The 21,319-nt window shown below is 42.0% G+C and overlaps 1 protein-coding gene across 2 annotated transcripts in view; it reads right to left on the bottom strand.

Annotated features, from left to right (window-relative positions):
- The window catches only part of GAD2 (glutamate decarboxylase 2), a 66,731-nt gene that overhangs the window by 24,317 nt on the left and 21,095 nt on the right, over positions 1 to 21,319 (bottom strand). For both annotated transcript variants that reach the window (XM_036840302.1, XM_036840295.1), the window contains exons 8-10: positions 17,236 to 17,315; positions 2,180 to 2,234; positions 706 to 822 (exon numbers count right to left, since the gene is read on the bottom strand). In XM_036840302.1, coding sequence (XP_036696197.1) covers positions 706 to 822; positions 2,180 to 2,234; positions 17,236 to 17,315 — 252 coding nt within the window. The remainder of the gene's footprint in view (positions 1 to 705; positions 823 to 2,179; positions 2,235 to 17,235; positions 17,316 to 21,319) is intronic.

A 21,319-nucleotide genomic window follows, 5' to 3' on the forward strand; every position in this document is an offset into this window, starting at 1 on the left:
CTGATCTCAGAGCCACACTTGGAGTCATACCAGTCTAAACTTTAATCCCTTTAATCTGTCCTTCTAAAAGTTGACATTTCTTTTCATTTGGAAATGTCTTGATGGGTGCATCGCCATTATTTTTTGGTGTGACTAACCCTGCAGTCAAAACATCTCATACATAGTTTATCTTACTAGCTGACCAAGATAAGAAATTGGAAATTTGGATTCATATTTCCTAGCAAGTTGTCAAGTCCGCTTTCCTCTTTGATTATACTAGTCTCTGACTTGAGGTGAATTTTTTCATCCATTGGATTTCCTATATAAATGCAACTCCTAGTTACTCTTTGGATCATTCTCATAGGGAAGTAAGCTTTGCATGTGTGTGACTGTGTGTGTGTGTACATAGGCCATATTCCTCCTTGGACATTATGGTCCAATGAATTGAGAACTAAGTGCCCAGCTCAGGTCCCAGTCATAGAAATAAGAATATTATCCTGTTGGGAAAGTTAAGGCATAATCAGCCTCAGACTGGTTCCAGCGAATGTTATGCACTGTGTGAGTTGTGTACTACTTTGTCTCTGCAATTTTTAAAAGCTTAACTATCATCATCCTGAAAATAAACTCCCAAAGTAAAAAAAAATAGAGAGAATACATTTCACTCCATGAGCTCCAGGTGAAAAATGTGCAAGGACATTTTAGTGGCACTCCCTATGGGATACTTACATCCACGTGCATCCAGATCTTATACTTTTTGCAAATGTCAGCAACAGCTAACAGGGGATCGAACGCTCCGTACACGGTGGTCCCAGCCGTGGCACTCACAAGGAAAGGGACAAATCCCTGTGCAAATGAGAGAGCCCCAATTATGTAAAATGGGGGGTCAAAGGATTCTTTTAAAAAGCTGACAAAAAAAAAACAAAACAGTGGACCTTCTCCTCCTATCATACACGTCTGCATTTTTGGAACCATCAGGAGGGTTAACAACACCTTGGAGCCTAGTAGGAATGATGTTCGTTTTCCAGGGTCTAGGTTCTCCAGGCCATTCTGTTGGCCCTGCCAGTTGCCTTATGAGAACAGACATTCTGGTTCTCAGAAGAGGCTATATTGGACTCAGAGGTGAGTAAGCTTAGTGGTGCCCACAAACCATTGATATATTCCAGGGAGAATTTCTGGCCTTCCCTACCCCACCCCTGCTTACTTTTCTAATCTTCCTTTTTCATAACAGGGCCTCTGAACGTAATAAATCTTCCAGAGAGAGCAGTCAAGAGGACAAAGGGAAGGAACTCTGACCAGCCCATTATTCCTATTTGGAGTCTTAGAGGAGAGGATTCACTTGGGGCTAAACAGTAAGCCATGACTTTTATCTGTCTAAGTTGGCTCAGTCTGTCTGGCCATGGCTAAATGAAAATTGATAGAAATAATAGGCCGCTGCTGAAAGATGGCCGAAGAATGCCTCAAATTCATGATGGAACCTGACGTTACAGAGTCAGTCTTTAGGTGGCAGCAAAGGTTTATGTGACTAGAAGTAGTTCCAGTACCAGAACAAGGGGAAAGGATACGGCTGCCACTTTGTAGGCGGGAAAAGGGCATGAAAATTAATAATTATTCCTGAGATCCTAATAGTACAATTCGTGTGTTATGTCGTTGAACTAGGAACTGTAGATTAGATCTACTAAAAGCTCTGGCCTGTGAACCATCCAGGGATGTAAATGACTTCCTAGAGCTTTGTAGGAATTTTTAGCAGGTCTTCAGAAATTGTCACTTCTAAAAAAAAGTACTGAATTGCTTCCTGAAAAATAAGGTGTTTGAAGGGCCAACACATCAGCATGTGTCTAGGCAGGAAATATTGGCCCTTTTCAAATAACCACACACAGTAACTCCCATATGCTAAATTAGCTTCCTGGGATTTTCCGCTTGTGAATACAGTCTTTCCAATGTGTCTGTTTAATGCCAATCCTCATCACATGGGAAGAAAAGTCCTTTGGAAACTGTTACAGTATCACTGTGTACGGTATTTATTCAGTAACTTAGACTTTTTCAAAGCAGAGCCTATCACTCAGAGAAATAAGTAATGACAATGCAAAATTCCATATTCTCTTTTAAAAATAAAACAAAAATGTGTTCTCTACCAGATGGAAACAGAAATACATACCATCAGCTTGTTATGGGCTGGATAAATCTCCCTTCAAAAACTTACTTTTTGTTTGGCTTCAAGGATCCTTCTTTCAAGATCAGATGGGATCATTTTCCCCCTGAAAGGAAAATAAGTATATCAAGTTTGCTTTGAATAATTTCCTTTGTTGCCTTTACAAGGAGCCGCAGGAGGGTAGAAGTCCAACCTTAAATCAATGATAATAATGACCAGTTAGAACAACTGCTTGGTTGTTTCCAGAAAGAAAGGCATTTCCTCCCTGAATGATGCTGGACTGTAATTTCTGACACGTTTAGGAGAGGCCCGACCTCACTGTCCACATGTCTGTCCACTCTGCACAGAGCCTGCTTTTTAGGTCATTTCTTAATTTGATTAAAACAAACCTGCTTTGGAGCAAGACTTTTGGCACTGAAAGCAGAGTTCAGAAAAAGATTTGCATTCCAAATTTTCCAATGAATGGACCTGCCATTTCACATAGAGATGAGACACCAAGAAGAGAAAATCCGCTCTGAATCATTTGGATGAAAATATTGTCAAAAGCTACCTAATTACATTCCAAGGGCTAAAAGCACAAAGCAGGCCAAGAACTCATGGACCCAAATGTCAAACAGGCAGACAGGCAACGGGGAAAGAAACATCCTTTCATCTCTGAAATGTTTCTTTCCTAAAATAGAAACCCAGATAGTACTTTGTTTACTATAAAACCTCGCTATTATAATAATCAAAGGAGTTGATTTCTACAAGAAGTTAGATGTGTCTAGATGTGTGATCTTAGTCAAGTTACTGAATTTCCCTGTGCGTATTATTATGAGCCCTGGAACATAGTGATAATAATATTACTTATGGAGTTATGAGGATTAAATGAGTTAATAAATGCAAACAAATTTTTTAAAGTGCTTGGCATATGGGAAGTATTCCATAAATGTTAGCTTTCATTGTTGAGATTGCCATTATGCGTTATGACATTCCTACCCCAAGATTTTGGGGAAAAAAACCAGGCAAAGGACAGAGTAGCAGCATGTTACTGGAGGCTGTGAACTATTCTTTAAACCAAAATAGCTCTCTTGACATTGCTAAACTGGCTAAACTTTTCACATCTGGGCCATTGATCTAGGTTTGTAAAAGACAATTTGGAAAAATAAATGATGGGGAGGCGTTTGTCACAATAAATGGTTGGGGAGGCTACTGGCATTTAGGGGACAGTAAGTGAGGTTTTGGAATGTGTCACTAGCTCCATAGTCATTTGTGGTGGTCCTTGTGATTTTAGGTAGATATAGATTTAGACACAGAGCAAGCATTTGGGCTACTCCATTAGAGCTTCTAGTGTGGTCTTGCTTAAGCTTTACCTATTGAAATATGTTGTCTTATTATAAACTACTTCTCTAACCTTCCTCCTTATTTTAAAAAATTTATTTATTTATTTTTGGCTGCGTTGGGTCTTGGTTGCTGTGCAGGCTTTCTCTAGTTGCGGCGAGCAGGGGCTACTCTTCGTTGCGGTGCGCGGGTTTCTCATTTTTGTGGCTTTTCTTGTTGCAGAGCACAGGCTCTAGGTGTGCAGGCTTCAGTAGCTGTGGCACGTGGGCTCAGTAGTTGTGGCTTGCGGGCTCTAGAGCGCAGGCTCAGTAGTTGTGGCGCACGGGTTTAGTTGCTCCGCAGCATGTGGGATCCTCCCGGGCGAGGGCTTGAACCCGTGTCCCCTGCATTGGCAGGCAGACTCTCAACCACTGCGCCACCAGGGAAGCCCCTAACCTTGCTCCTTTTAATAAAAATAATTTGGGCACAGTGAGTAGGTAAGTTATATTTTCTACAATTTTCATTTCAGGCTAACAAAGAAGGTATTACATAATAGTTGGCATCTAAAGCAGACATTGGGTCTGAAAGCATGGAGAACCACTGAGTTTTGTGAGGCTGTTTTCCAAAGAAAGGCAGTTAAAATGCAATTACCTGGCAATGGCAATGGACACATCACCAGTGATTAGTCAGTTGGGCTGCAATGGAACAAAGGGCATTAAATTTGGTGCTGAGGGTATGACTCTAATTCAGAGCAGCCCACCTTTGGGGAACTTCTGTGAGATGGGCCTCTGAAGGAGGGACAGAGGGAATGGAAGGGCAGGCTTTGCGGGAGGGCCGGGGCCGGGGGAAGGGCTCTGAAGGCCCTTTCATGCCCTACGTGTCTCCCTATACTTCACAGCTTGGCTTGGGAGCGTCCCTCCAAGCTGTGATTTTTCAGCCTCTCCTAGATCTATCTGGCTGTGCTAAGACACCTTGCTCCACCCTGATAGAAACAAAAAGTTCAAATTTCAGAGGACATTCAGGTCTTATATTTACCTTTTACATCAAGTTTTAAGTGCATTAAAATTGCCGTAGTATTTTTGTAGGCAAACATAAAAACTGAGAGAGAGAATTCTCAGAAATTGTTTGCAAGTCCCAAATGTTACCTAGTCTACCACAACTAACCTTCTCTGCCTTGGAGAGTTTTGGGGAGACTGGCCTGACAATCGCTATTTGCTCACTGATCACATCTGGATACTTTGTGAAGCCCAGGCAGTAAGACCTCATGGAGAAGTCACACATTAGGGGACATCAGAATTGCGAGGGGCTCTAGACCTCTTTCTAGTCTAATTGTCTCATTTTTCAAATGAGGAAACAGGACGAGAGAGTCACCTGTGTGACAGCCCAGGATCAGGTAAAGGCTGGCCTTACCTAGAAAGAAAATGCCGAGCTTCCAGAACAAACTCAAAGGGCCAAACATATAGGAAACGTCTTTAGAAAGGTTATTGCCTTTTAAGATAAGATAAATCCCTTGAGATAACATCTGGCTTTCATGGGTCGGACGTGTCATTCAGACCTGCCGGGAAAGCAGTAATGAACATACGCTCTGCCCCATTTCCGTATCAGGGCAGGGAGAAGGGACAGCCGTGTCAAATAATCAAGTCCAAGTGTTCGCTTCTCGCAGGGTGGAAAGCTCTGGATGTGCTCTTAACAGGCAGGCTCCAGGCTTTGCCAGGCGTTCGGCCGTCCAAGCCCGTATTTGTTTTGTCCGCTTAGGAACCCAGAGCCTGGCACACTGTGGGTGGCAGATCGACATCTGTTGGAGGTATGTGAGTAGAAGGAAAAAGTTTCACCCTAGGATTATATTAATATGTTCACTTTACCTTAGAGACTGACCAGACCGCTAGTATGGGGGACCCTGGAGACAAAACTTTTCATCTCTCCAGTTAGAATTGGGTGAATTACTTTAGAACAATGGTTTGTAAAATTTAGCATGCATAAAAGTCATCTGTGTATGTCTTTAAAATGTATATTCCTTGGCCCTGCTCTTAGGGATTTTGATTCAGGAGGTCAGGTATAGGGCCCAGGAATCAATTCATTCTACAAATTAATTTATTGAGGCTTCATTATGTGCCAAACACTGTTAGGGGTATGGGGCACCAGGGTAAACAGGCCAGCTTTTACTCTCCAGGGCTTACACGCTAACAAGGGAGACAAACAGTGACAAGTAAATAGACAAACACGCATAGCAATCTGTGTTTCTAACAAGGAGATGGTGACACAGGCAGACCTAGGTCCACGTGTTGAGAAACACTGCTTTAGAAATGGAAGTTTTAGCCTGGTAGGTATTTCAGTCATTGTGTAACAGACTAGCCAAGCACTTTCCACAGGACCCAGGGTTTTGAGCCATCACGGCTGTAGGGCAGAGAACAGAAGGAGGTCCAGAAGTGGCATTGTGCATCCCCGCCTGCCCACGTGCTGTGGAGGGAGAGAGAGCGGGGTGACACCCAGCAGGCTGCTCTGAAGATTAGAAGCTGTCTGGCAGTCCTGGCTTTTCCAGACAAGCATGTCTTGGTGCAGGGCAGCTTTGGATGACAGCTGTTGCATCACATATGTCTGGTCTAGAGGTATTTCCATAGCAAAAATGCATATCTCTTATGCTTACCCATGCAGCCTTTAAGTGCCCAATTAAGCTGTGACTGATGCTTTGCAATGCTCTCTGTTAGCTGTTAGTGTTTAAGAAAGGACTGCCATTAAAGTGAGGACTGTTGAACCAGACTGCTGTTTCGGCTGTGGCTGTTCGGCACTGAGATTCTTGATCTTTTGATAGTCTTTAAAAATTCACATGATGCTCTCGCTGTCACGTATACGGAAGTCAGAACCTTACATTGTACATGTGAAACTTTTATAAATATGATAAACCAATGCTACCTCCATAAATTAAAAAAAAAGGAAATTTAAAAAGATTCATGTGATGCTCTAGGGTCAGATAACTTCATGAAGTTGCCTGGGCAAAATCCCACACTGCCAGCTAGAGCTGCCAGCTGGAAGAACCTTCTCTTTGTGGAAAGAAGCAAAGGGCACAGATTACCCCGTGTGCGGACTTTGGACCCAGATGCATGGCCGTCTTCCCGTGGCTCTGATGGGAAAAACGATCTTACCAAAAGAAGCACGTTACTGGGGAATGTAGATCTCTGGGCAGGCATCCAAATGGTCACAAATTGGGTGCCTGAGCCTTTGGTGATCCTGCTCCTTGGCCCTGCTGAACTATAATAATTCTACCAACCTTTCCTAAGTGCGTAGAGCTGGGCTCTGTTCACAGAGATTTGTGTGCAAAGAAAGGACACGTGATCCTTCACGTTAGAAATTGACTAACGTTACAACCACTGTTAATAGCAGCAGCCCCGGCAGTGATAACGAATTACCAGTTTTAGAAGCAGTCCCTGCACTATGCCTTACTCCTGATCTTTGCCACTCATGCCAACCCCGCAAGAGAATTTTTACTGTCCTTACTCTGCAGATAAGGAAACTAAGGCTCATCGAAGCAGACGGATGTGGCTAAAAGCTTGGAATGTGGAGATAGTAACCAGGTTTCCGCTCCAGACCCTATGCTACTTGTGTGTATTTGAAGAATTCAGCTCCTCTGTTTACTCATTTATAAATTGATATTACTAGTACCTCCCTCACAAGGTTTACATGAGGATTGAATGATACAGTAAATATCAAACACTGCAAAGCACTAAGTATAAAACTCTGCCTAGCATATAGTAACCAGTCAATACATGTTAGTCTCATTGTTATTACTAGTAGTACTAGCATTGCGTGACTTGCAGGGTGCCACACAGTTACTAGGGGCAGATTTCAAACTTAGAGCTGTATTCTGACATCAGATCTCGGGGTTCTCAGTGCTGCACAATAAATGTCTTCCGAAGCATTTATGGGGTTTATAAAAAAATGCCTACTACCCTGACTTAACAAGAAACCTTTCAGGTTGAGTCCTAGAATTGTAATGATGTAGGTAATATTTCCACTGTGGTTTTCTGGAAGCCCCCTGGACTGAGTAGTTCCTTGATCCCAGTTCTTATTGCTGTTAGTACTGAGTAGTAAAATAAGAAAAACATAGACCCTCCCGCTAAAACTTATCCCTCTATCATCCTCAGATGATATTGTTCTATGCAGCCCCCAAAGGCTACAGGAGTAACAGAAAACTGCTAGTTTTTTGTTTTTGTTTTTTAACTAGTCAGTGCTTTAGCAAGACTATTTCTTTAACATTGATTGTAATGTAGATTAAGCAAGGGGAAATCATGGACTGAAGTGAATTTTCAAATTGCCTGGACCGCGTGGTGACTTGACAATTTGCGTGGATTGACTTGGGAAAAAAACGTTGCAGGAATTATAGGGTAAAACATTCTCGGGGACTACCTTGGGGAAAAGAGCTCCATGTGTGTCCACACGGCTGCTACCCATGTGATAACTTATCCTAGGAAGGGCTCGTAAGATAAAATGATAAATAGTAGTCAAAACAGATCATTCAGGAAGTACTGGCATTACAAAACCAAGCCTTTTGCAAAAAAAATTTTACCATAATTATAAACAGTGAACTTCCTTGGTCCCTTTAAAATAGAGTTTGATTCGGGAAAAGAACTTGAACTATAATAATGAACTGTAGTTTTCTCCTTTAAGATTTGTCTTCCAATATGCACAATGGGACCCCTTGGCATTACGGTCAGGATACGGGAACAGGATATTTTTGGTGATTTTTGTGTCTAATTCTAGTAATTAAAAGAATTTGAAAAAGAATAGATACATGTATATGTATAACTGAATCACTTTGCTGTACACCTGAAACTATCACATCATAGTTAATCAACTATACAAAAAAAAAATTTACATTTTCCAAAAGCACTGACTTACACTTACCCCCTATAGTGATGGGCAACTGAGGACTCCAACCATGATGTAGTAAAGAGTTATTTTCATATGAAAATATGAAACCTTATCGCTGCCACTAGGAATTAACACTGGGGCTGAGCGGGAAGTAGATGACGAGGGAAAGTGTGTGGGCAGGAAGGGATGCTGGCGATCTCTCATCACCCCACCTCCTCCCCAAACTGCCATTCCTCTTCCCTGGACATGTTGGTACAGAGAAGAAAAGGATCATGATAAGAAGTTCAAAAGACTTCCCTGGCGGTCCAGTGGTTAAGACTCCGCGCTTCCAATGCAGGGGGCGCGGGTTCGATCCCTGGTCAGGGAACTAAGATCCCATGTACCTTGTGGCGTGGCCAAAAAAAAAAAAAAAGAAGTTCAATTTACCATGTAAGAAACCATGCTTGGCTATTCTAAATAACTTTCGAGTCAAAGAGGAAATCAAAACTGCACTTACAAAACATTAAAAATTAATGACATGGGAATAGGACATATAAAAATATGAGAAGCACCCTAAATCATTCTCAGAGGAAAATGTTTAGCCTGACATGCTTTTAAAATTAAGTAACAGGGAATTAAAAATAACTAAACATATTTCATTCAGGAAGCTAGGAAAATAACAACAAACAATGTAGGCAGAAAGGATGAGAAAAGATTTTTCAGTGATTTAGAAACTTTATAAAGTAGACCAAGTTAATAAATTCAAAAGCTCATACATTGAAAAGATCAATGAATATACAAATATCTGATTAGTCTAATAAAAAAGAGAGAAAATGTAACATTTGAAATGAGAAAGAAGGTTATAAAGGTATTTTAATATTACAAAATAATTCTATGTAGAGCCTTACGAGTTTTAAAGAAATGGGAACCTGGAAAAATAATTCTAAGGTACAAATGGATGAAAAAAAATTGAAGAGAGGAATATTAACATGTGCTAAGAATGGAGAAGACGAGGGGGACCTTCAAGATGGCAGAGGAGTAAGACGTGGAGATCACCTTCCTCCCCACAGATACATCAAAAATGCATCTACCTGTGGAACAACTCATACAGAACACCTACTGAATGCTGGCAGAAGACCTCAGACTTCCCAAAAGGCAAGAAACTCCCCACGTACCTGGGTAGGGCAAAAGAAAAAAGGAAAACAGAGAAAAAGGAATAGGGACGGGACCTGGCCCTCAGGGAGGGAGCTGTGAAGGAGAAAAAGTTTCCACACATTAGGAAGCCCCTTCACTGGTGGAGACAGGGGGGTGAGCGGGGGTGGGGAAGCTTTGGAGCCACGGAGGAGAGCGCAGCAACAGGGGTGCAGAGGGCAAAGCGGAGAGATTCCCGCACAGAGGATCGGTGCTGACCAGCACTCACCAGCCCGAGAGGCTTGTTTGCTCACCCGCCGGGGCGGGCAGGGGCTGGGAGCTGAGGCTCAGGCTTCGGAGGTCAGATCCCACGGAGAGGACTGGGCTTGGCTGCGTGAACACAGCCTGAAGGGGCTAGTGTGCCACAGCTAGCCAGGGGGGAGTCCAGGAAAAAGTCTGGACCTGCCAAAGAGGCAAGAGACCATTGTTTCAGGGTGTGCAAGGAGAGGGGATTCAGAGCACCGCCTAAATGAGCTCCAGAGATGGGCACGAGCCGCAGCTATCAGCGTGGACACCAGAGATGGGCATGAAATGCTAAGGCTGCTGCTGCCGCCACCAAGAAGCCTGTGTGCGCGCACAGGTCACTCTCCACACCGCCCCTCCCGGGAGCCGGTGCAGCCCGCCACTGCCAGGTTGCCCACTCTCACGACTATTATTCAACACAGTTTTGGAAGCTTTAGCCACAGCATTCAGAGAAGAAAAAGAAATAAAAGGAATCCAAATCGGAAAAGAAGAAGTAAAACTGTCACTGTTTGCAGATGACATGATACTATACATAGAGAATCCTAAAGATGCCACCAGAAAACTACTAGAGCTAATCAATGAATTTGGTAAAGTAGCAGGATACAAAATTAATGCACAGAGATCTCTTGCATTCCTATACACTGATGTTGAAAAATCTGAAAGAGAAATTAAGGAAACACTCCCATTTACCACTGCAACAAAAAGAATAAAATACCTAGGAATAAATCTTCCTAAGGAGACAAAAGATCTGTATGCAGACAACTATAAGACACTGATGAAAGAAATTAAAGATGATGCAAACAGATGGAGAGATATACCATGTTCCTGGACTGGAAGAATCAATATTGTGAAAATGACTCTACTACCCAAAGCAATCTACAGATTCAGTGCAATTCCTATCAAACTACCACTGGCATTTTTCACAGAACTAGAACAAAAAATTTCACAATTTGTATGGAAACACGAAAGACCCCGAATAGCCAAAGCAATCTTGAGAAAGAAAAACAGAGCTGGAGGAATTAGGCTCCCTGACTTCAGACTATACTACAAAGCTAAAGTAATCAAGACAATACGGTACTGGCCCAAAAACAGAAATATAGATCAATGGAACAGGATAGAAAGCCCAGAGATAAACCCACGCACATATGGTCACCTTATCTTTGATAAAGGAGGCAAGGATATACAATGGAGAAAAGACGGCCTCTTCAATAAGTGGTGATGGGAAAACTGGACAGCTACATGTAAAAGAATGAAATTAGAACATTCCCTAACACCATACACAAAAATAAACTCAAAATGGATTAAAGACCTAAATGTAAGTTCAGACACTATAAAACTCTTAGAGGAAAATATAGGCAGAACACTCTATGACATAAATCACAGCAAGATCCTTTTTGACCCACCTCCTAGAGAAATGGAAATAAAAACAAAAATAAACAAATGGGACCTAATGAAACTTAAAAGCTTTTGCACAGCAAAGGAAACCATAAACAAGATGAAAAGACTATCCTCGGAATGGGAGAAAATATTTGCAAATGAAGCAACTGACAAAGGATTAATCTCCAAAATATACAAGCAGCTCATGTAGCACAATATCGAAGAAACAAACAACCCAATCCAAAAATGGGCAGAAGACCTAAATAGACATTTCTCCAAAGAAGATATACAGATTGTCAACAAACACATGAAAGGATGCTCAACATCACTAATCATTAGAGAAATGCAAATCGAAACTACAATGAGGTATCACCTGTCACCTCACATGGTCAGAATGGCCATCATCAAAAAATCTACAAACCATAAATGCTGGAGAGGGCGTGGGGAAAAGGGAACCCTCTTGCACTGTTGGTGGGAATGTAAATTGGTACAGCCACTATGGAGAACAGTATGGAGGTTCCTTAAAAAACTAAAAATAGAACTACCATATGACCCAGCAACCCCACTACTGGGCATGTACCCTGAGAAAACCATAATTCAAAAAGAGTAAAATAGAGAACATATCACAATGTTCATTGCAGCACTATTTACTAGCTAGGACATGGAAGCAACCTAAGTGTCCATCGACAGATGAATGGATAAAGAAGATGTAGCACATATATACAATGGAATATTACTCGCCATAAAAAGAAATGAAATTGAGTTATCTGTAGTGAGGTGGATGGACCTAGAGTCTGTCATACAGAGAGTGAAGTAAGTCAGAAAGAGAAAAACAAATACCATATGCTAACACATATATATGGAATCAAAAAAAAAAATGGTTCTGAAGAACCTAGGGGCAGGACAGGAATAAAGACGCAGATGTAGAGAATGGACTTGAGGACACGGGGAGGGGGAAGGGTAAGCTGGGACAAAGTGAGAGAGTGGCATGGATTTATAAATACTACCAAATGTAAAATAGATAGCTAGTGGGAAGCAGCCGCATAGCACAGGGAGATCAGCTCGGTGCTTTGTTTCCACCTAGAGGGGTGGGATAGGGAGGGTGGGAGGGAGATGCAAGAAGGAGGGGATATGGGGTTATATGTATATGTATAGCTGATTCACTTTGTTATAAAGCAGAAACTAACACACCATTGTAAAGCAATTATACTCCAATAAAGATGTTAAAAAAATGGTTAAAATAGTAAAAAAAAGAAAAAAAAAAAGAGTCATGTACCACAATGTTCATTGCAGCTCTATTTACAATAGCGAGGACATGGAAGCAACCTAAGTGTCCATCGACAGATGAATGGATAAAGAAGATGTGGCACATATATTCAATGGAATATTACTCAGCCATAAAAGGAAACGAAATTGAGCTATTTGTAGGGAGGTGGATAGACCTAGAGTCTGTCATAGAGAGTGAAGTAAGTCAGAAAGAGAAAAACAAGTAATGTATGCTAACACATACATTTACACATTACTATTAGTTACATCGTAACAGTTTGTTAGGATGGCTATTGTCAAAAAGACAAGAATAAACAAATGTTGGTACCTTTGTAGAGAAAAGGAAACCTTTGTACACTCTTGGGGGGAATGTAAATTGATACAGCCACAACGGAAACAGTATAGTTGGAAGTTCCTCAAAAATTAAAAGTAGAAATACAATGTGATCTATGAATCCCACTCCTTGGTAATTATCCAAAGGAAATGAAATCAATATTTCAAAGAGATATCTGTACTCCCATGTTAATTCCAGCGTTATTCACAATGGACAAGATTAGGAAACAACCTAAAGTGTCCTTCAACAGAGGAATCAGCCATAAAAAATAAGGAAATTCTGACATTTGCTACAACATGATGAACCTTGAGGCATTCATTGTGTTAAGTGAAACAAGTTAATCACAAAAAGGCAAAAAGGAGCGAGGTACTGAAAGCAGTCAAATTCATAGACACAGAAAGTAGAATGGCAGTTGCCAGGAGCTGGGGGGAAGGAGAGTGGAGAGTTTTTAATGGGTACAGACTTTCAGTTTGGCAAGATGAAAAGAGTTTTGGAGATAGAAAGCGGTGATGGTAGCACAACAATGTGAGCGTAGTTCCCATTGCTGACCTGTTCACTTAAAAACGGTTAAGAGGGTAAATTTTATGTGTATTTTACCACAACTTAAAAAAATCGGAAAACACAAAAAAAGAAGGGACCATGCTTAATCGTTGAACACTTGGAGTTCTCTTCTGAGTCCAGCACCTGATTCTTCACTTCCCAGCTATGTGACCTTGGACCTGTCACACCTTGCCAAGACCATGAGTCAAATGGAGAAAGGAGACCATGTCATACTGTTTAAGACTATTGTGTATATAGAAACTCTTCACAAGCTATGTCAGTACCAGGGAAATGTGAGGGAACATACTTCTGTGTCTCTAATAAACAAATTAATTAGAGCAACTGTGTAAAGTGCTTAGGACTGTGCCTGGCGTATAATAAACACTCCATATGTGTCAGCTATTATTATTTTAGAATCCTTCCTGATATAGGACGTGATGAAGCACAGACACTGCTAGCATCTCTGAATTCTCTGCATCTAAACCCATAGGAGATATGACACTCAGGGGGCTCCCCACAGCCCTGAGCAATAATAACTGATTCAGGGTGAAGTCTATCTTATTACAGTGCCCTCAGTAGCTCCCTGAGGACCAGAAAGTTAATTAGCTTCCCTACTGCCTCCAGGCACTGGCCACAACTCAGCTAATTTAATAAAAGAGTATAATGACCCCAGATTACTTATACTTTCAATTGTTTACACCAATTGTGTGATAAAGTGTGGTACTTCACAAGAGCAGGGAAATGTAACTATAATTGACAAAGCTAAGTGATAAGTTGAAAGAACTAAAAATGTATACAAAAGCATAAGTAGTTAATTTTTGTGGTATAAAAGTGTTAATCAAAATAGCTAACAGAATTCTTGTGTTACAAGGGAGCTAGGAAGGCTGGTGACTCTTCTAGTCATGTGCCAACCAGGCATCACGTATCTTGCTCAGACTTATTTTCTGTAAGGTTTAACAGCAATTTACTAGTAATTTAGGTAAGTTAAAGGGAACCCTGAAGGAGCAAGTGATGGAGAAATCGAAGAGAATGGAAGAGAATGCTAGAGAGAATTAATTTCTAAAAGTACCTGTAAGTCCATACTGATCATAAATAACAGAGACATACAGATAGACTGACAGACAGACAGAAACAGAGAAAGAGAGATGGAGAGAGAGAGAGAAAAAGGGAAAGGAAAGTTCTTCCCTACAGTAGAATGAAAGGAACTAGTAAACTTAGAAGGAATGATGGAGTTAGAAAACCACGATTTTGCAACCATCATAATAATAATTCAGGCAAGAATCATCAATGAATGCTAAACTACTAAACGAATGTTTTAGGAGGAACATAATATTTATATAGTCTTAAAGCATCCCCTACAGATATTTATTAACTGCAAAGTAGAGAATAGTCATTTTACAGTGGAGAGATCTGGCAGACATCACCTTAACCAATAGGCAAGCGGACATTACTCCTGATCAGACGCACTTGAGAAAGACAGGCATTGCCTCCCTGGAATTCCTGCCAAAATGCATCGCCTGAATCTAACCATGAGGAAATGTCAGACAAAGCCAAATTAAGAAATATTCTCCAAAATAAATGGTTTACACTCTTCAAAATATCAATGTCATGAAAAACAAAGGAAGGATGAGGACATGTTCCAGATTAAAGGGGAATAAAAAGGCATGACAGCTAAGTGTGATCTGTGATCCTGGACAGGGAAAAAAAATAGCTCCAAAGGATAGTATTGGGACAATTGATGAAATTTGAATAGGGTGTATAGATTAAATAATAGTCTTGTGTCAATGTCAAATTTCCTGATTTTGATAACTGGCCTGCGATTATGTAAGTGAATCTCCTTGTTATCAAAAAATACGCATCGAAGTATTAAGGGGTAAAAAGGGCATGTCTGCAAGGAATTCTCAAATGGTTCCGAAAAAATTATATCTATAATATACAAATAATTTATGCATGCAATATTCATTACATTCAACATGTAATATTAAATTGCATACATGGAGAGAAAGAGTGATCAAGCAAATATGTCAGAATGTTAACGATTGGTAAATTTGGGTGAGGGTGTATGAGAGTTCTTGTTACTATCCTTGTAATTTTTCTTTGTTTGAAATTATTCACAAAAATACAAAGTTAAAAAAAAAAAGCTGGATGAGTAAATGTCCAAGAACCCTTCCAACTCTGAGGGCTTCCCGACTGAAATCCATTAGCAGCTGGTCAGCGCAGCAAGAGCCCAGAGCCCTGCCTCCTCTGCTCCCCGCCAGCCCTCCCTAAACCTCGCCCCTGCCCTTCCATCACCACTCCTGTTTCCCCCTCTGTCTCCTTCCCATTTTATAATGTAAGATGATTTCAGACTTCTTGTGAGCTCTTGAGAGGAAGATCCTACATAATTTTAGCCAAAAGAAAAAGGAACTCACAAAGGAAATGAAACCTCGGCTATTTTATCCCTTTTTTTTTTCATAAAATTCACATTTCATCTCTAGCAGACCCTTCACTGCGCAGCTAAATACACCTTGAGTTCCCTTCCTTAAAACAACCAAACCAAAACCATCCTGGACTCAACATCTTCTCCGTCCAGCTTCTGCCCTACCACCTTCCCTTCGCGGCTCCACCTCTAGACACGTCTGCCTTTGTTCTCCGTTTCCTCTCCCCTCACCCTTCGATCCACTGCAAACTGCCTTCCACCCTCACGCCTCTACTGAAACTGCTCCTGCCAAACTCACCAGCTACCTCCTTATCAGGAAAGCTGAGGGGCAGCTGTTGACCCTCGTTTCATCTACTGGTGGCATTTGCTGCTGTCAACCACTCCTTCTAGAAACACGCTCATGGCCCTTATGGCCCCGGGTCCTGACTCTTCTCCAACAGCCCTGGCTGTTCCTTCTCAGCCTCCACTGCAGGCTCCTCTGGCTCTGCCTGTCCCCGAAATGGGGGTGCTCCTGAGCTCTCTCCCAGGCCACTCTGCATGGCCCCCACTGCACACCTTCCGGCATCCAGGCTGCTATTCCCAGTTGCCTACCTGACACCCTCACTGGACGTCGCATCTCATAAGCTCTTCACACTCAGCATCTCCGAATCTAAACTGTTCACTTCGGCGGGGCTCCCTGCCTCAGAGAATAGCACCGCGAGGGCTTAGCTGGTGAGCCCGAAGCCTGGCGTTCCCCTTCGACTCACCTCTCAACCTGCACACTCACCGGTCGGTCAATAATTCCTGTCAATTCCAGCACTTCCTCTCCCCTGCTCCACCTCAGGTGAGCCTGCCGTCCTTCTGACGTTACTACATCTCCCCACTTAGGCCGTACACAGTCAGGGAACTGGGATTGCACCTTATGCTATTCTAGAGCCTGGTGACATGGGGAGCAGTCATAAATGTCTGTCTAATAAATATATATGAATAAATAAATGGTGAGATGAGTGGCATCCTTTTAATTTAGTGGAATTTCTTACTCCATCCTTTAAAGATTAAATGTATTTTCTTATATTAATATTTTAACCTCCCCTCCACTTTTTTCCAGAGTACCTACAAAGTTTGGGTGCCAATTAAGACAGATTTTTCCTAAGAGAGCTCTTTGGCTCAGGCACTGAGCTGATGAGTTGCTGGGGGCATTATTTACCTCTTGCTCCCTAAACTGTCCCCCCTCCTGTAATCACTCCATCAAGTTCACACAATCTATGGTGCCTGGAATGATGACACCTCCATAAATCAGTTCTCAACCTGCTGGTTGTTGCTTAAGTGCCCAGGTGACCAATGTCCTTCTGCGCCTTCTTGGTGCAGAATATTTTGATTGATTTAACAAAGGTTCTGATTCAGTCAAAGGCTGTGAATGCATTAGTGGCATGGAGGAACAATGTCCCAGGACTCCAAGCAAGAGTGAAAAGGAAACAGCAAAGGCCAGCAGCTGGGATGGAGGCAGGTTTGCTGTTCTACAGTCATTGCCTGTTTTCGGACTTTAGTCCTTTTAAGATGTATGTGTAGAATTTGTAAACTGCTAACCAACAAGGGTTGCAGATTCATGCTCACCTTTCATCACATTTAATCAGAATCACACTGTCTGTTCCAATGCCCAAGGCTGCAGCTCCCTTCTTGAGAGAAAAATGGCTCTGTAAAAGAAAGTACATTTGTATCAATAATTTGTCCCATACAAAGTCAAGATCCATTCCCTTGGCTGTTCTTTTCTTTTCAATCTGTCTCTCCAAAGCCTGGATTGCTGAGAGAAGATGGCATCCTTCACTTAAACTTTTTTTTCAATTGTGGTGAAATTCACGTAACACAGAATTTACCATCTTAACCATTTTAAGTGTACAGCTCAGCGGCATTGAGTACATTCACATTGTTGTGCGATCATCACTACCACCTATCTCCTTAACTCTTGATCATCTTGCAAAACTGAAACTCTGTATCCATTAAACAACAACTCCCCATTTCTCCATCCCCAGCCCCTGGCGACTAGCATTCTACTTTCTATCTCTATGAATTTGACTACTTTAGTACCTCATGTAAGTGGAACCATACAATAATTATTTTCCTGTGACTGGCTTATTTCATGAGCATATGTCCTCAAGGTTCATCCATGTTGTAGCATGTCTCGGAATTTCCTTCCTTCTTAATGCTCAATCATATTCATTTCATGTATACACAGCAATCTGTTTTTTCATTCATGCATCAGTGGACACCTGGGTTGCTTCTACCTTTTGGCCATTGTGAATAATGCTGCTATGAACATGGATGTACAAATATCTCCTCGAGCCTTGCTTTTAATTCTTTTGGGTATATATACCCAGAAGTGGAATTGCTGGATCATATGGTAATTCTGTTTTTGAGGAACTGCTCTATGGTTTTCCATAAAGCTGCACCATTTTACTTTCTCACCCACAGTGCACAACTGTGCCAATTTCTCCATACCCTTGTCAATGGTTGTTGTTTTCCGTTTTTCAATAATAGTCATTCAAATGGGTGTGGGGTGCTACTTCATTATGATTTTGCTTTGTATTTCTCTAATCATTAGTGATGTTGTGCATCTTTTCATGTGCTTATTGGCCATTTGTACATCTTCTTTGGAGAAATGTCTACACAAGTTCTTTGCCCTTTTTTGAAGGGGGTTGGTTGGTTTTTTTGTTGTTGTTGAATTCGCTCGGGCTTTTGCATGAAGATAACAAGACCCTGGAAATTATTAAAGAACCTGTTACCCCAGCACACAGTAACCTACGCCAGTCTCACATACAAGGCATAAGAACACAGCAACAGCAGCTGTGTGTTGTATGGCTCCCAGACTTATATTTTGCTACCCAGAGATTACATTCAGTTTCTTTCGAGTTCAGTGAAATTGTGTGCACTCAAGTAAGAGAAGCTGGCCTGAAATCCAGCACTCTCCATCCCAGACTCATTGGAGGGGCTGTCTGTTTTGGAGATGACTGTCCAGCCCAGGGTGTGATCAGGAAGGAGGCATCCGTCACTGGCTTGGCAAACAGCGCCTGCGGAAAGGCCACCCTGACAGGCCACCACTGAATCTTTGTTTGTGATTTTGGTTATTGATTCCAGGGAAGCATCCGAATCTCGGTGGCTGTAATCACTGTGCAATCTGGAGAGTGGAGAGGGGCTAACCTAGCCCAGCTGTACTGCATCTGTGAGCAGCCTCTTACTATTAACTACAGATCATTAAGCTGTCCAAAAGGAGAACTGCTTCCTCAATTTACATCACCAAAGGGCTGCTGACTGCAATTTTAAATGATGGCTCCAGAGTGTACTCTCCTCGAATGCCTGCTTTCGACTCTGAATTCTTTTTCTTTTTTAAAATTAATCTTTATTGGAGTATAGTTGCTTTACAATGCTGTGTGAGTTTCTGCTGTACAGCAAAGTAAATCAGCCACACGTACACATATATCCCCTCTTTTTTGGATTTCCTTCCCATTTAGGTCACCACAGAGCACTGAGTAGAGTTCCCTGTGCTATACAGTAGGTTCTCATTAGTTATCTGTTTTATACATAGTAGCAATAGTGTATATATGTCAATGGCTCCTCTGAGTTCTTAAATATGCAGCCTAGGAACTGTTAACATGCATATTTCTAGGGGGTGTGGCTAGTAAGCAAGAAGAAATCACATTTATACAGCAGCCAATACTATAAACCAATAAATGAGGCACTGAATAGAGGAGCTCTAAAAGCCCTGTGTAGCTAAGAGTAGAGATGGGAAAGGATCATTAGTCTCATTTTACAACCTTAGGAAGACAACATGGAGAATCCTTAGGAAGATACCTGGGAACTAGGAAAGCTTAATTGGAAAGATACATGACTCCTCCACCAAAAAAAAAAAGTGTTCTCCCTTACATAGATACTGGATCCCTGGGCCACCCCAGAAAGAAGATGCTCAGGGGAAAACAGCACTAAGTCTGTTTCTGCCAGGAGGGCACAGAATCGAGGTGCCAGCTGCCCCACTGAGTAAGCATGCACTACCCAAATTAGGCCCCTCAGTGAATGAGCGCGTAAGCACTGTTAAAATCAAACACAAACGGAGACTTGAAAATTCCCTGAGCAGACAAAACCAGTTTAGTCAGAGAAGCAAAGCTTAATTTAGCTGATTTTGCAAGACAAGTGAGGCTCACTTGACCTGGGTCACTTCTCACTTAACGCCTCTGAAAATCATGAGACTTAAATTGTTCTCCCCGATTCATATGAGGGAACCACTAACCAATTCCCTTTCATTTAAGAAAATTCTAATATTGCAACCAATCACTGGGAAGAATCAGCAGTCACTGCCTCAACCTTATATAAGCTGCTTTGTAAAATCTACCTCTGAGTCTCCTTCCACGTTTTGGCTGGAGTGCTCATGGTTTGCAAACTGTCTTTTCGGTATGTGTGTAACAGGGAAGAGCAAAATCTGACTCCATGTTGGATCTGTTTCTTTTACTTCAACCTTTGCTTTTCATTGCTTTTGTTACTGTAATCAGTAAAAGGATGTTATCTATAACTGTAAGCATACATAATGGCCTGCCTCAGGAACCCTGCCCCTCTGCCTGAATGTTAAACTAAAGTGCCTCCATTCAGCTCACAGGGAGACATTCTGACCCTGCCCACCTGTGAAAGGCTATAGAAAAGAAGAAATTAACACATCCCCTCACCAATGCTGGCCAAGCCAGGAGATATTTTGCAAGACTTATGGCCTTTTTACTTTACTTCCTCACCTCCTCCCCCTCTCTGTTCTATAAAAGAAACTGGCATCCAGACCCCAATAAGTTGGTGTTCTGGGATGCTAGTCCGCCATCTTCTCAGACACCTGGCTTTCTGAATGAAGTTGCTGTTCCTTGCCTCAACACCTTGTCTCCCAATTATTGGCCTGTCGTGCAGCAGGCAGACTGAGCTTGGATTTGGTAACGTGTGTACCATAAACTTTTACTAATTATGACTTCGGTGATTCATTGGTTTTGTTTCTATTTTTTTCCTCCCTGAACTTCTGACAGCACTAAACAGCTAAATGGCCCCCTGGGGGTAAGTAAGAGATCTGGTGCACCCGGTCAATGCGAGGAAGTAGTCTTGTCTGGTCTTGAATGAGGAAGAATGGGGATTCTCAAATGAGGAGCAATTACCTAGGATAATGGATCACCATCCCAAATGCCGCACATTTAAAGGAAAAACACATGCTGGAACAGGAAGCTTCAAGATGGGGAACAAAGGAATGAAAAAGAAAATTAGGTACCAAACAGTGAGTTTGGTTACATTTTCAGGAGAGGGAGCAGGGAAATAGCTAAATGTTATCCATAAATAGCCAGGGACCTAAGAGAGGAGGCACTTGAGTGGAAAAAAAAAGACACTTCCTAGTGACGAAGAAACCGTGAAGACAGCTTAAATGGCAGGACTCCCTGTGCTGGTGAGAACATGCGAGGAGAATCATTCTTACTCCTTGGCACCATGTTTAATGGAACCACTTGTTGATAGATCAGAGCAGAGGGCAGCGTCCTGGAGGCTGAGGACCCTGGGAACCAGGTATCTAGAGAGCTCAGAGGATGCTTGGTCACAAGCAGAGGGAGTTAGGGACACGTGGCATGGCGGGTTCACATCTGAAGGGCTGTGCCAGGATGGGGGTAGATGCTCTGGGTGACTTCAGAAGGTA

The sequence above is a fragment of the Balaenoptera musculus genome, chromosome 2 (assembly GCF_009873245.2).
Source record: "Balaenoptera musculus isolate JJ_BM4_2016_0621 chromosome 2, mBalMus1.pri.v3, whole genome shotgun sequence".
Lineage (NCBI taxonomy): Eukaryota > Metazoa > Chordata > Mammalia > Artiodactyla > Balaenopteridae > Balaenoptera > Balaenoptera musculus.